The sequence below is a fragment of the Oncorhynchus gorbuscha genome, linkage group LG04 (assembly GCF_021184085.1).
Source record: "Oncorhynchus gorbuscha isolate QuinsamMale2020 ecotype Even-year linkage group LG04, OgorEven_v1.0, whole genome shotgun sequence".
In the NCBI taxonomy this organism is placed as follows: domain Eukaryota; kingdom Metazoa; phylum Chordata; class Actinopteri; order Salmoniformes; family Salmonidae; genus Oncorhynchus; species Oncorhynchus gorbuscha.
The window spans coordinates 78367654-78380484 of NC_060176.1; the positions used below are offsets into that span (position 1 = coordinate 78367654).

Consider the following 12831-nt stretch of genomic DNA (forward strand, 5'->3'; position numbering starts at 1 on the left):
AAATCTTACACAAGTCAACAACAATTCTCAGAACTCAATTTGATTTTGATCAACTCTCTTTCACCTACGACTGTTTTTTGTCTTTCAAAATGTAGCTTCTACGAAATCTTCGGAAATATTTGAAAAGCAAAACTACTCATTTTATTTTACAATGTAGAGACGTTTTGTTACCTGTGAATACACGGAACAACATTTATAGTTACAATGCAATACTTAGTATTATGAAACCGGATGTGTTTTGCACCACTGACACCATTATTGTTATATGAATTCATGGGACGTGACGTGCCCGTGCTAGTGCCAACCACTTCCACTTCCTCGGCAGCGCGCATGCGGATGTCACTTGTGTAACTGTTCCAGAAACTTTAAAACTCACACCCCTCCATCACACTCCACTTGCGCGTTCAAGATGCGAGATTGCCTGAGCAATAGTTCCTCTCGCTACAGGCCTAAATTTGATTCTGTTCGGTTAGTGAGAGAACATTCTCCAAAATTCTGCTTCCTAACAAATTATATTTAATTTTCTATTTTTCCATGTGGATATATCATTCACTCATTTGATTAGTATAATGAGGGGTCTTGGCTTTGAAGCCTGCTTATTGTCGTTGACACAGCTATGCATCCTCAGTTGCATAATGCAAACAGTTCTTACGCAGGATGCTTCGCCATCAGCAGCTTTAAGGCAGAGAATGCCATGGCAACACAACGGGCAGGTGTTTAGTATACTTAGCCACGGTTCTGAATATCAGCCATCGGGACGAAGAGACCGAAAAACAGGTTCAGCTCAACGGAATCACATAGTTGTCGTTATCAACAATAATGAGACGGCTGAAGAGACGAATGTGCACAGATACCCTGCGCCAAGAGGCTCTCCAAGGCGGCCAGCGCCGGGTGTGCAATTACGCACCGCGCGTCGACGTCCTAATGGGGCGATTAGACATGAAAGACCCCAAGAGAACCGGGAGACTGCTTCAAGACCTTCAACATCAACTCCCACCGACGACAAACCCACATCTACTAACTCTCCACCACTGACTAATTTGAGAAGAGAGGATATGATGGTTGGAGATGACCCGAACAACCCCTATAAATCCATTGGTTATAATCCATATAACCCTTATTATAATTATTATGATGCTTACTACAGACCTAGAGCCAGAAGCAGAGAACCGCATGGTTATGGCACAAGTTATCATCAACACGGAGGTAAGTGCAATATTTCCCTTCCAGTAATTCACTTTTTTTAAATGCATTTTTTTTTCTCTCTCACATTTGTAAGGCATTTCATTCCAATTCATTTTTTTAACAGCTTGCTTTAGGCTACTTAATAATAATTGCATTTGTTACACGATTGACAGGTCTCCCTGACTTGGTGCCTGACCCATACTATATTCAAGTTTCCTCCTATATCCAGAGGTTGCCCATGTACAATCTGAGATGTGCAGCCGAGGAAGGTTGCCTCGCAAGGTATTCTCATACTGCAGTGACCATTCCACTCTACACTGAGTGTACAAAACATTAAGAACACCTGCTCTTTCCATGTCAAACTGACCAGGTGAATCCAGGTGAAAGCTATGATCCCTTATTGATGTCACTTGTTAAATCCACTTTAATCCGTGTAAATGAAGGGAAGGAGACACGTTAAAGAATTTTTTTTTTTCAAGCCTTCAGATAATTAAGACATGCATTGTGTATATGTGTACCATTCAGAGGGTGAATGTAAGAGCCTCTGAATGGGGTATTGGTAGTAGGTGCCAGACGCACCGGTTTGAGTGTCACGAACCGCAACGCTGCTGGGTTTTTCATGCTTCAAGTTTCCTGTGTGTTTTAACAATGGTCCACTACCCAAAGGACTTGCAGCCCGGTTCACACCTTGTAGAGTCCATGACCTGATGAAATGAGGCTGTTCTGGAGGTGAAAAGGGTGCAACTCAATATTAGGAAGGTGTTCTTAATGTTTTGTACACTGTTTGTTTGTTTCTTAATGTTTGTTTCATGTGCCAAAGGACTTGCAGCCAGCTTCACACCTTGTAGAGTCCATGACCTGATTCATTGAGGCTGTTTTGAGGGCAAAGGGTTCTTAAATGTTGTTATTTGTATTTTTTTAATTATCCAATTCCGATCTTGTCTCAATGCTGCAACTTCCCAACGGGCTCGGGAGAGGCGAAGGTCAAGTCATGCATCCCCCGAAACATGACCCGCCAAACCGCGCCTCTTAACACTCGCTTAACCCGGAAGCCAGGCGCACTAATGTGTCGGAGGAAACGCTGTTCAACTGATGACCAAAATCTAACTGCAGGCGCCCGGCCCGGCCACAAGGAGTCACTAGAACACAATGAGCCAAGTAAAGACCCCCCCAGCCAAACCCTCTCCTAACCCGAACAATGGTGGGCCGCCCTATGGGACTCCCGGTCACAGCCGGTTATGACACAGCCTGGGATTGAACCCAGGTCTGTATTGAAACCTCAAGCACTGCGATGCAAAGCCTTTGACCACTACACCACTCGGGAGGCTTGGGCAAAGGCTTTTTCATGTTTTGTACACCCAGCGTATATAGCTAGGTGTTTTTACCAAGCCCAGACATGAAATGACTCTTTAGATGTGTATCTATGCTGAACTCCAACGTAAAGAATATTTCAATTCTTTATTTAGAAATTACAATAGCTACAGACAGGAATGTTGTTAGGGTCTACCAGGGATTGAACCCTGGTGTGTACATGTGTTGAGAGAGCGGGGAGTGTTTATCACTCAGTCATGGCTCTGACACGTATTACAGTAGTTAAACCCATAGTAGCTGTACATTCATTAACAGTAGTAACCGACAGTGCCAGACTCCAGTTTCCTTTCAGCAGTTCAAAAGGACATTTAGGAATCAATTTAGGAATCAATTTAATGAATTCAATTATTTAGTTAATCGTGAAGATTATGGGTCAAGAATGATTGGACTAGAGTTCCTGGAATGTAAAAAGTTGTATAATAAATTAATTGATACATAAATAAAGTGCATTAACATATGAACTATTTGAATGTCTAAGAGACCATATGTTTTCCCCTGTGACGGGACAGTTCTGCTCAGGGCGTGGCCGACTACGACACCCGGGTGCTGCTGCGGTTCCCCCAGCGCGTGAAGAACCAGGGCACTGCTGACTTCCTGCCCAGCAAACCTCGCTATGCCTGGGAATGGCACAGCTGCCATCAGTGAGTTGTGGATACTGATACATAAACATGTAGGAATAGATTCAGATTCAGAGATTCAGATTCAGAGATTCATATTCGATTCAGATTCAGAGATGCAGATTCATATTCAGAGATTCATATTCAGAGATTCATATTCGATTCAGATTCAGATATTCAGATTCATATTCAGAGATTCAGATTCAGATATTCAGATTCATATTCAGAGATTCATATTCAGAGATTCATATTCCGATTCAGATTCAGATATTCAGATTCATATTCAGAGATTCATATTCCGATTCAGATTCAGATATTCAGATTCAGATTCAGATATTCATATTCATATTCAGAGATTCATATTCAGAGATTCATATTCCGATTCAGATTCAGATATTCAGATTCAGATTCAGATATTCATATTCAGATATTCATATTCAGATTCAGAGATTCAGATTCACTATCCACCAGGGGGGATATTCATTTGGACACGTGGTTAAAAACAAACTACAGAAAATAATTCATTCAAATTTCTAAAGCTACACATTTAAAAGTGCAATATGATGTATACTGGAGGAAACATCAGACTATTATACAGCCTAGTGGCTGCTGGAATAACAGACTATTATACAGCCTAGTGGCTGCTGGAATAACAGACTATTATACAGCCTAGTGGCTGCTGGAATAACAGACTATTATACAGCCTAGTGGCTGCTGGAATAACAGACTATTATACAGCCTAGTGGCTGCTGGAATAACAGACTATTATACAGCCTAGTGGCTGTTGGAATAACAGACTATTATACAGCCTAGTGGCTGCTGGAATAACAGACTATTATACAGCCTAGTGGCTGCTGGAATAACAGACTATTATACAGCCTAGTGGCTGCTGGAATAACAGACTATTATACAGCCTAGTGGCTGCTGGAATAACAGACTATTATACAGCCTAGTGGCTGCTGGAATAACAGACTATTATACAGCCTAGTGGCTGCTGGAATAACAGACTATTATACAGCCTAGTGGCTGCTGGAATAACAGACTATTATACAGCCTAGTGGCTGCTGGAATAACAGACTATTATACAGCCTAGTGGCTGCTGGAATAACAGACTATTATACAGCCTAGTGGCTGCTGGAATAACAGACTATTATACAGCCTAGTGGCTGTTGGAATAACAGACTATTATACAGCCTAGTGGCTGCTGGAATAACAGACTATTATACAGCCTAGTGGCTGTTGGAATAACAGACTATTATACAGCCTAGTGGCTGCTGGAATAACAGACTATTATACAGCCTAGTGGCTGTTGGAATAACAGACTATTATACAGCCTAGTGGCTGTTGGAATAACAGACTATTATACAGCCTAGTGGCTGTTGGAATAACAGACTATTATACAGCCTAGTGGCTGCTGGGAAAAAAAGAGTTCTCATATCCGTCTGTTTTCATTTTCTTTTGAAGAAATCTCTTTGCTCTTGTCCAGCTGCTGCTGTGACTGAGTTTTGAGTGAAGGGGATGAGTACTGTCCTGTAAAATGCTTTTCAAGTTTTAGGAGGATGAGTTTTGAGTGAAGGGGATGAGTACTGTCCTGTAAAATGCTTTTCAAGTTTTAGGAGGATGAGTTTTGAGTGAAGGGGATGAGTACTGTCCTGTAAAATGCTTTTCAAGTTTTAGGAGGATGAGTTTTGAGTGAAGGGGATGAGTACTGTCCTGTAAAATGCTTTTCAAGTTTTAGGAGGATGAGTTTTGAGTGAAGGGGATGAGTACTGTCCTGTAAAACGCTTTTCGAGTTTTAGGAGGATGAGTTTTGAGTGAAGGGGATGAGTACTGTCCTGTAAAATGCTTTTCAAGTTTTAGGAGGATGAGTTTTGTGTACAGGTTGGAGACCGATTCTTGATCTATAACCAATTATCCTTCCCGCCGTCCTGATCAAGCGCTGTATGCCCGCTGACATATAGGGGAATTGTTTTAACAGTGGACTAATGTACAAAATACTCAAATATATATTTTGATGTAACTATCCCTTTAAGCAGGTTTCTATAAGCCTGTACAGTTTCACAGGCATGGGGTGTGGTGGAGAGAACTCTCAACAGATCTACACAGACTAGTGTAGTATAGGTTATTACTGCGCTTGCAATACCAACATTGAAAGCAGTGCATTATTAAGAGTCTGTGTGGTCTGGTCATTGATGGGAATACCTCCCGTGTATTCCAGTCACTTCCATAGCATGGACGAGTTCAGTCTGTACGAGCTGCTGGAGGCCGGCTCAGAGAGGAGCGTTGCCGAGGGACACAAGGCCAGCTTCTGTTTGGAGGACACGTCATGTGACCCGGGATACTACAGACGCTTCGCCTGCACGTCTCACACTCAGGTCTGTTATTACTGTATCGGCACCCTATTTCCCCATATAGTGCACTACTTTCTTATCAGGGTCCATAGGGCTCTGGTCAGAAGTAGTGCACTATATAGTGAATAGGGTGCCATGTGGGATACGATCCTGTGATCATCACTTTATGCTCCACTATAATACTAGCCCATTAAACAGCATGCAATGTGTGTTTGTTTTCTTCAGGCAGTTTTCTTTAAACAGAAAAATACAAATCTGTGTGATGATGGTGAATAAATGTAGGACAACTGATGTGGATTTTGCAAAAAAAAAAGTCAGAAATTGAAGGGAATAATTACCCCACTTTTAACCGAAATCCAACGACATGGTGACATTTGTTGAATTTACGTTACCAAAACTAGGTGTTGAAATGACGTACTTGTACTGTATGTGCCCAGTGGGAAGAGAGGCCTGGCTATAAATATTAGTTTGCATCTGAGAGCTTTCACCATTCGATAGTAGAGACAGAACCGGATCGGGCTCTATTCAGTGTAAAGTGTTCTATCTTTTTTATTCCTTGTGTTGTTGTGATTCCCTTATCTGTTTATGCTGTTGTGCTAGCCTGGTTCCAGATCTGTTTGTGCTGTTGTGCTAGCCTGGTCCCAGATCTGTTTGTGCTGTTGTGCTAGCCTGGTTCCAGATCTGTTTGTGCTGTTGTGCTAGCCTGGTCCCAGATCTGTTTGTGCTGTTGTGCTAGCCTGGTTCCAGATCTGTTTGTGCTGTTGTGCTAGCCTGGTCCCAGATCTGTTTGTGCTGTTGTGCTAGCCTGGTTCCAGATCTGTTTGTGCTGTTGTGCTAGCCTGGTCCCAGATCTGTTTGTCCTGTTGTGCTAGCCTGGTCCCAGATCTGTTTGTCCTGTTGTGCTAGCCTGGTCCCAGATCTGTTTGTCCTGTTGTGCTAGCCTGGTCCCAGATCTGTTTGTCCTGTTGTGCTAGCCTGGTCCCAGATCTGTTTGTCCTGTTGTGCTAGCCTAGTCCCTTATCTGTTTGTGCTGTTGTGCTAGCCTGGTCCCAGAACTGTTTGTCCTGTTGTGCTAGCCTGGTTCCAGATCTGTTTGTGCTGTTGTGCTAGCCTGGTCCCAGATCTGTTTGTGCTGTTGTGCTAGCCTGGTCCCAGATCTGTTTGTGCTGTTGTGCTAGCCTGGTTCCAGATCTGTTTGTGCTGTTGTGCTAGCCTGGTTCCAGATCTGTTTGTGCTGTTGTGCTAGCCTGGTCCCAGATCTGTTTGTGCTGTTGTGCTAGCCTGGTTCCAGATCTGTTTGTGCTGTTGTGCTAGCCTGGTCCCAGATCTGTTTGTCCTGTTGTGCTAGCCTGGTCCCAGATCTGTTTGTCCTGTTGTGCTAGCCTGGTCCCAGATCTGTTTGTCCTGTTGTGCTAGCCTGGTCCCAGATCTGTTTGTCCTGTTGTGCTAGCCTGGTCCCTTATCTGTTTGTGCTGTTGTGCTAGCCTGGTCCCAGATCTGTTTGTCCTGTTGTGCTAGCCTGGTTCCAGATCTGTTTGTGCTGTTGTGCTAGCCTGGTCCCAGATCTGTTTGTGCTGTTGTGCTAGCCTGGTTCCAGATCTGTTTGTGCTGTTGTGCTAGCCTGGTCCCAGATCTGTTTGTCCTGTTGTGCTAGCCTGGTCCCAGATCTGTTTGTGCTGTTGTGCTAGCCTGGTCCCAGATCTGTTTGTGCTATCATGTCAAGCCATGCCAAGTGACAAGGAGTGGACATGATAGTGCAACGAGATCTGGGACCAGGCTTTTTTGAACCAGTTGAATGGCTGAATCTCTTTGTCTTGGGTTGATTGTTTTTAGGGATTGAGTCCTGGATGCTATGACACCTATAACGCCGATATTGACTGTCAGTGGATTGACATTACTGATGTGACTCCTGGGAAGTATATCCTTAAGGTTTGTTGCCATACTTTGTTCTATATTATTAGCCAAGGAGGTTTCTAATCCTGTTTTAATATTGTATGCCATTAAATAAACATTTTTGATATTACTGTCCAAATTCAACCTATTGTAGCAACACGATGTGAATGATTCCTAACCTAACATACTTTATGCCTTCATTTTATTATATATTTTACAGATCACTGTAAACCCAGGTCACCAGGTTCCAGAGTCCAACTTTGACAATAATGTTGTTCGTTGCAGTGTTCAATACAGTGGCACCTCTGTCCAGGTTTCAGGGTGTACTGTAACATCGTGAGTGCTGTCTTTTTTACATTATGGGAGGGGGGGGGGTACCACACCAAGGGATGAATCTATGTCCTTTTTCCCCCCTTGTGTCCCGACTCAGAACATCCTTCTCAAAGCACATTGTAGCAGAAGATCAGAGGTTCCGCCCCTCAGAGGAGGAACCTCAGTGCCAAGGAGAGAGAGGACACAAGGAATTAAGATTTGCCTCTGTAAAATACAATACTGAAAATGATTGCTGGCATGATGTGTTTTCCTTCCTTCTATCTATCTATCTATCTATCTATCTATCTATCTATCTATCTATCTATCTATCTATCTATCTATCTATCTATCTATCTATCTATCCAGCAACTAAGAACAAAGGAAACACCACTGAAGAAGCTTTACGATGATTTGCAAAACAAGACAACAACCAACATGGAAGGACGATCAAATATGAAGAGACATTATTGTTTACAGTATTTATTGGTCTGAGTTTCCTGCAATGCGTAAAACATTTTTCTTTATTTTATTTTTTACTTTATGAATATTCCTGGTTTAAACAATATCATATTACACTATTCACCTTTCTTTTTTTTAAAGCATAATATGCTAAGTTGATAGAGACAAAGGTCATGGATGAGAAAGACTGTAGTAAGTATTTCACTGTTGACGAAGCATGTGACATAACATTTGATTTTAAATTTCATCTTTCACAAGCATCATTTTGTTTGGAATGGTAAAAGGTTTAATTGATTTGTTGTGGTATACATTATACATAAAATGTTTGTTTAGGTGCTAATTTAAGATCGTTACTGTATGGAAGTTTTAGTATAATGGATATATTTAATCAAATGTTGCCATTTTAAACAATGTTTACAATATACGTGAAATATTGGTGCTACATTTACTTGGGTTATGTAATAAATATTGGTGCTACATTTACTTGGGTTATGTAATAAATATTGATGTTACATTTACTTGGGTTATGTAATAAATATTGGTGCTACATTTACTTGGGTTATGTAATAAATATTGGTGCTACATTTTGAGACTGGAGGAAAGTTAAAATATTTGTTTTATTGGGACTATAGAGAATTATAGACTTGATTGTGTATACACATTTGCATTTGAGTCATTTAGCAGATGTTCTCATCAACGGTGACTTACAGTAGTGAGCGCATTTAGGATATTTTCTATACAGGAAACAAAACACATTCTTTTAAGCTAGTTCTACTGAAATTCTAACCATACTGTACATATTGCCGGGCTCATGTGTTCGTGTTCCATTCATGATACAACACAAATATCTGCAAATGTATTGTGAATGCAATTTAAATCAAGTTTGGATTTTTTTTTAAATTGCGTAATTAAACATTTTTTTTTTCAATATTTGGAGAGAGATAAATAGGCCGTGTAAACACAATAAAATGCTTAAAGTTCTCCCAAATCATGTCACATTTTAATCGTTAAGCGACGTGGGCTATACTTTGAAAAACTGTGGCAGTAGCATCATTTAACATATTTTTTACCAAACCTGTTAATAATTAACAGAATCAGTGATTAAAATCTCTCACAGGAATGTGAATTACAGTCGCTTGACTATTTTCCATGTTCAAGATCACCACAACAAAATAGCAAGAGTTCAAGACATGACAAGATTGTACAAAAAAAGACCCCCAATAACTTTACAGTATATTCTTCTTATTGAGAGGGTTTTGAAATATATTAACTCATTTTAAAGCATTCACAGGAAAAGCACATGTAGATTGACTGACTTTTTATTTAATTTTACCTTTATTTAACTAGGCAAGTCAGTTAAGAACACATTCTTATTTTCAATGACGGCCAAGGAACAGTGGGTTAACTGCCTGTTCAGGTGCAGAACGACCTGTACCTTGTCAGCTTGGGGATTTGAACTTGCAACCTTTCGGTTACTAGTCCAACGCTCTAACCACTAGGCTACCCTGCCGCCCCGCACTGCTGAACTGACCTGACATTTAACTCAAAGTCAATGAAAAGTCCTTTTTCCTTCATGTATTAATGGTTTAGGTCTTCTCCTCACACTGTTCCTGATCCTGGCAGTCATTATGAATGCAGGTTGTGGGTGAATACAAATTCCACCTGTTGGATATCCTAACTCAGAATAATGTGAATTGCAGGTAGGGTTAAAACATTTGCCAGGTTTTCCAGAGATCCCGTTTGAAAGATTCTTGGATTTATTTCTTTTCCTGTATATTTTGCAACCCTAACTCGCAGGCCTGATGTGACCTGTAAACCATGAGTATCAAGCCATTGTATTGAGGGTAAAGCATGGCCTCAAAATATGGCCTGATGAGATATGTAATGTATTGTCACAATGAGTTGAATTATAATGATAATGAGCCACTTGGTGAAGGCAACAGGACTGAAAATAAACCAATTCAACAACCATGTGTGTCTCGGTCACTAACAAATGCAGTCACCGGTGGCAACTCTACCATTCACTCAAAAAGGCAAGGCATAGTTTATCATAGCTGATATAACTCAAATCTGGAACCCCTACATGTTCACAGTGACTCTCTGTTTGTGTAACGACCACAACATCACTAGGTAACTGTACTCAGCTATTTTAGGTGCGAAGGGTGTGTGAAGATCAATGTCTCCCAGGGATGACTCCATGAGACTGCTCAAGTCAGAGAACAACATTGAATTTACCAATTGAGCTTTGACTTCTAGCACCACATGGTTTTTACTCCTTATGATTAAAAACTTTTGGACACAGTAATACACACTCGGAAACGATCCATTTTACACAGCGTGTGAGTGTGTGCATGACTGTACGTGTGTGTTCAGGGGAGAATGATCTACGCAAACCAAGAGACACCCAGTACCTCCAACTCAACCACACCCTGGAACTGACAGGAAACATCACCATCAACAGATATGGAGGAAAGAGTTGAACAAAGAGCTCAACAACCAATCTTATGATGACATTTGGTTGGTATTTCCACATCCACAGTTATTCTCCTTGACCATGACTTACTGGCTCTATAGCCATGTTGCCTTACTGGCTCTATAGTCATGTTGCCTTACTGGCTCTATAGCCATGTTGACTTACTGGCTCTATAGCCATGTTGACTTACTGGCTCTATAGTCATGGTCTCCTTACTGGCTCTATAGCCATGTTGCCTTACTGGCTCTATAGTCATGTTGCCTTACTGGCTCTATAGTCATGTTGACTTACTGGCTCTATAGCCATGTTGACTTACTGGCTCTATAGCCATGTTGCCTTACTGGCTCTATAGCCATGTTGACTTACTGGCTCTATAGCCATGGTCTCCTTACTGGCTCTATAGCCATGTTGCCTTACTGGCTCTATAGTCATGTTGCCTTACTGGCTCTATAGCCATGTTGACTTACTGGCTCTATAGCCATGTTGACTTACTGGCTCTATAGTCATGGTCTCCTTACTGGCTCTATAGCCATGGTCTCCTTACTGGCTCTATAGCCATGTTGACTTACTGGCTCTATAGCCATGGTCTCCTTACTGGCTCTATAGCCATGTTGACTTACTGGCTCTATAGCCATGTTGACTTACTGGCTCTATAGCCATGTTGACTTACTGGCTCTATAGCCATGTTGCCTTACTGGCTCTATAGCCATGTTGACTTACTGGCTCTATAGCCATGTTGACTTACTGGCTCTATAGCCATGTTGACTTACTGGCTCTATAGTCATGTTGCCTTACTGGCTCTATAGTCATGGTATATTTACTGGCTCTATAGTCATGGTCTCCTTACTGGCTCTATAGCCATGTTGACTTACTGGCTCTATAGCCATGTTGACTTACTGGCTCTATAGCCATGTTGACTTACTGGCTCTATAGCCATGTTGACTTACTGGCTCTATAGCCATGTTGACTTACTGGCTCTATAGTCATGGTATATTTACTGGCTCTATAGTCATGTTGCCTTACTGGCTCTATAGCCATGTTGCCTTACTGGCTCTATAGCCATGGTCTCCTTACTGGCTCTATAGTCATGTTGACTTACTGGCTCTATAGCCATGGTCTCCTTACTGGCTCTATAGCCATGGTCTCCTTACTGGCTCTATAGCCATGGTCTCCTTACTGGCTCTATAGCCATGTTGACTTACTGGCTCTATAGCCATGGTCTCCTTACTGGCTCTATAGCCATGTTGCCTTACTGGCTCTATAGCCATGTTGACTTACTGGCTCTATAGCCATGGTGTGTGTGTGTGTGTGTGTGTGTGTGTGTGTGTGTGTGTGTGTGTGTGTGTGTGTGTGTGTGTGTGTGTGTGTGTGTGTGTGTGTGTGTGTGTGTGTGTGTGTGTGTGTGTGTGTGTGTGTAAGTCCATCCCCTCTGCAAAACATTAAACAGTAAACTTTCTAGTGGGAATTGGGGAGGGCTTTTAAGGGCACAACGGTGGATCACAGATCATTCCAGATATCTCATCTACACACAAGCCTATGGTCTCCCACACTGAGTGCTCATGTAGGAGTCAGAACCTAACCTACACACAAGCCTATGGTCTCCCACACTGAGTGCTCATGTAGGAGTCATCCTAACCTACACACAAGCCTATGGTCTCTCATACTGAGTGCTCATGTAGGAGTCAACCTATCCTACACACAAGCCTATGGTCTCTCATACTGAGTGCTCATGTAGGAGTCAGAACCTATCCTACACACAAGCCTATGGTCTCTCATACTGAGTGCTCATGTAGGAGTCAGAACCTAACCTACACACAAGACTATGGTCTCTCTCTCTGTTATTCGTCCCCAAAAATTCACTAATGAGTGTCGACTATATAGCCTTAACCATATCTATATGTACATCCACCCACCACCCACCATGCAAAACCAAGCCTCTAATTGCGGGGGTATGCTATAGGCCAACCTTGTGATAAAGAAAACGACAACAAAAAAAACACAGGCCCGTTCTTACCTTATCAATTAGAAGAAACAAACACAGGCCAGATTCTTACCTTATCAATTAGAAGAAACAAACACAGGCCAGATTCTTACCTTATCAATTAGAAGAAACAAACACAGGCCAGATTCTTACCTTATCAATTAGAAGAAACAAACACAGGCCAGATTC

At 41.8% G+C, this 12831-nt stretch overlaps 1 protein-coding gene across 1 annotated transcript; it reads left to right on the plus strand.

Annotated features, from left to right (window-relative positions):
- The first annotated feature begins 376 nt into the window (after positions 1 to 376).
- Positions 377 to 9169, plus strand: LOC124034678 (protein-lysine 6-oxidase-like). Its single transcript, XM_046348151.1, has 7 exons — positions 377 to 1206; positions 1359 to 1467; positions 3066 to 3197; positions 5392 to 5548; positions 7358 to 7453; positions 7638 to 7755; positions 8098 to 9169. The coding sequence occupies exons 1-7, from the start codon at positions 570 to 572 to the stop codon at positions 8100 to 8102; spliced, it is 1254 nt and encodes a 417-aa protein (XP_046204107.1). The 5' UTR covers positions 377 to 569; the 3' UTR covers positions 8103 to 9169.
- Positions 9170 to 12831: the final 3662 nt, after the last annotated feature.

Bases quoted from the DNA above. Each gene is read 5' to 3' on its own strand.
- LOC124034678 (XM_046348151.1), top strand. From the start codon at position 570: ATGAGGGGTCTTGGCTTTGAAGCCTGCTTATTGTCGTTGACACAGCTA. The intron at 3,198-5,391 runs GTGAGTTGTGGA...CGTGTATTCCAG, and splicing joins GAATGGCACAGCTGCCATCA to TCACTTCCATAGCATGGACG. The intron at 5,549-7,357 runs GTCTGTTATTAC...GATTGTTTTTAG, and splicing joins CCTGCACGTCTCACACTCAG to GGATTGAGTCCTGGATGCTA.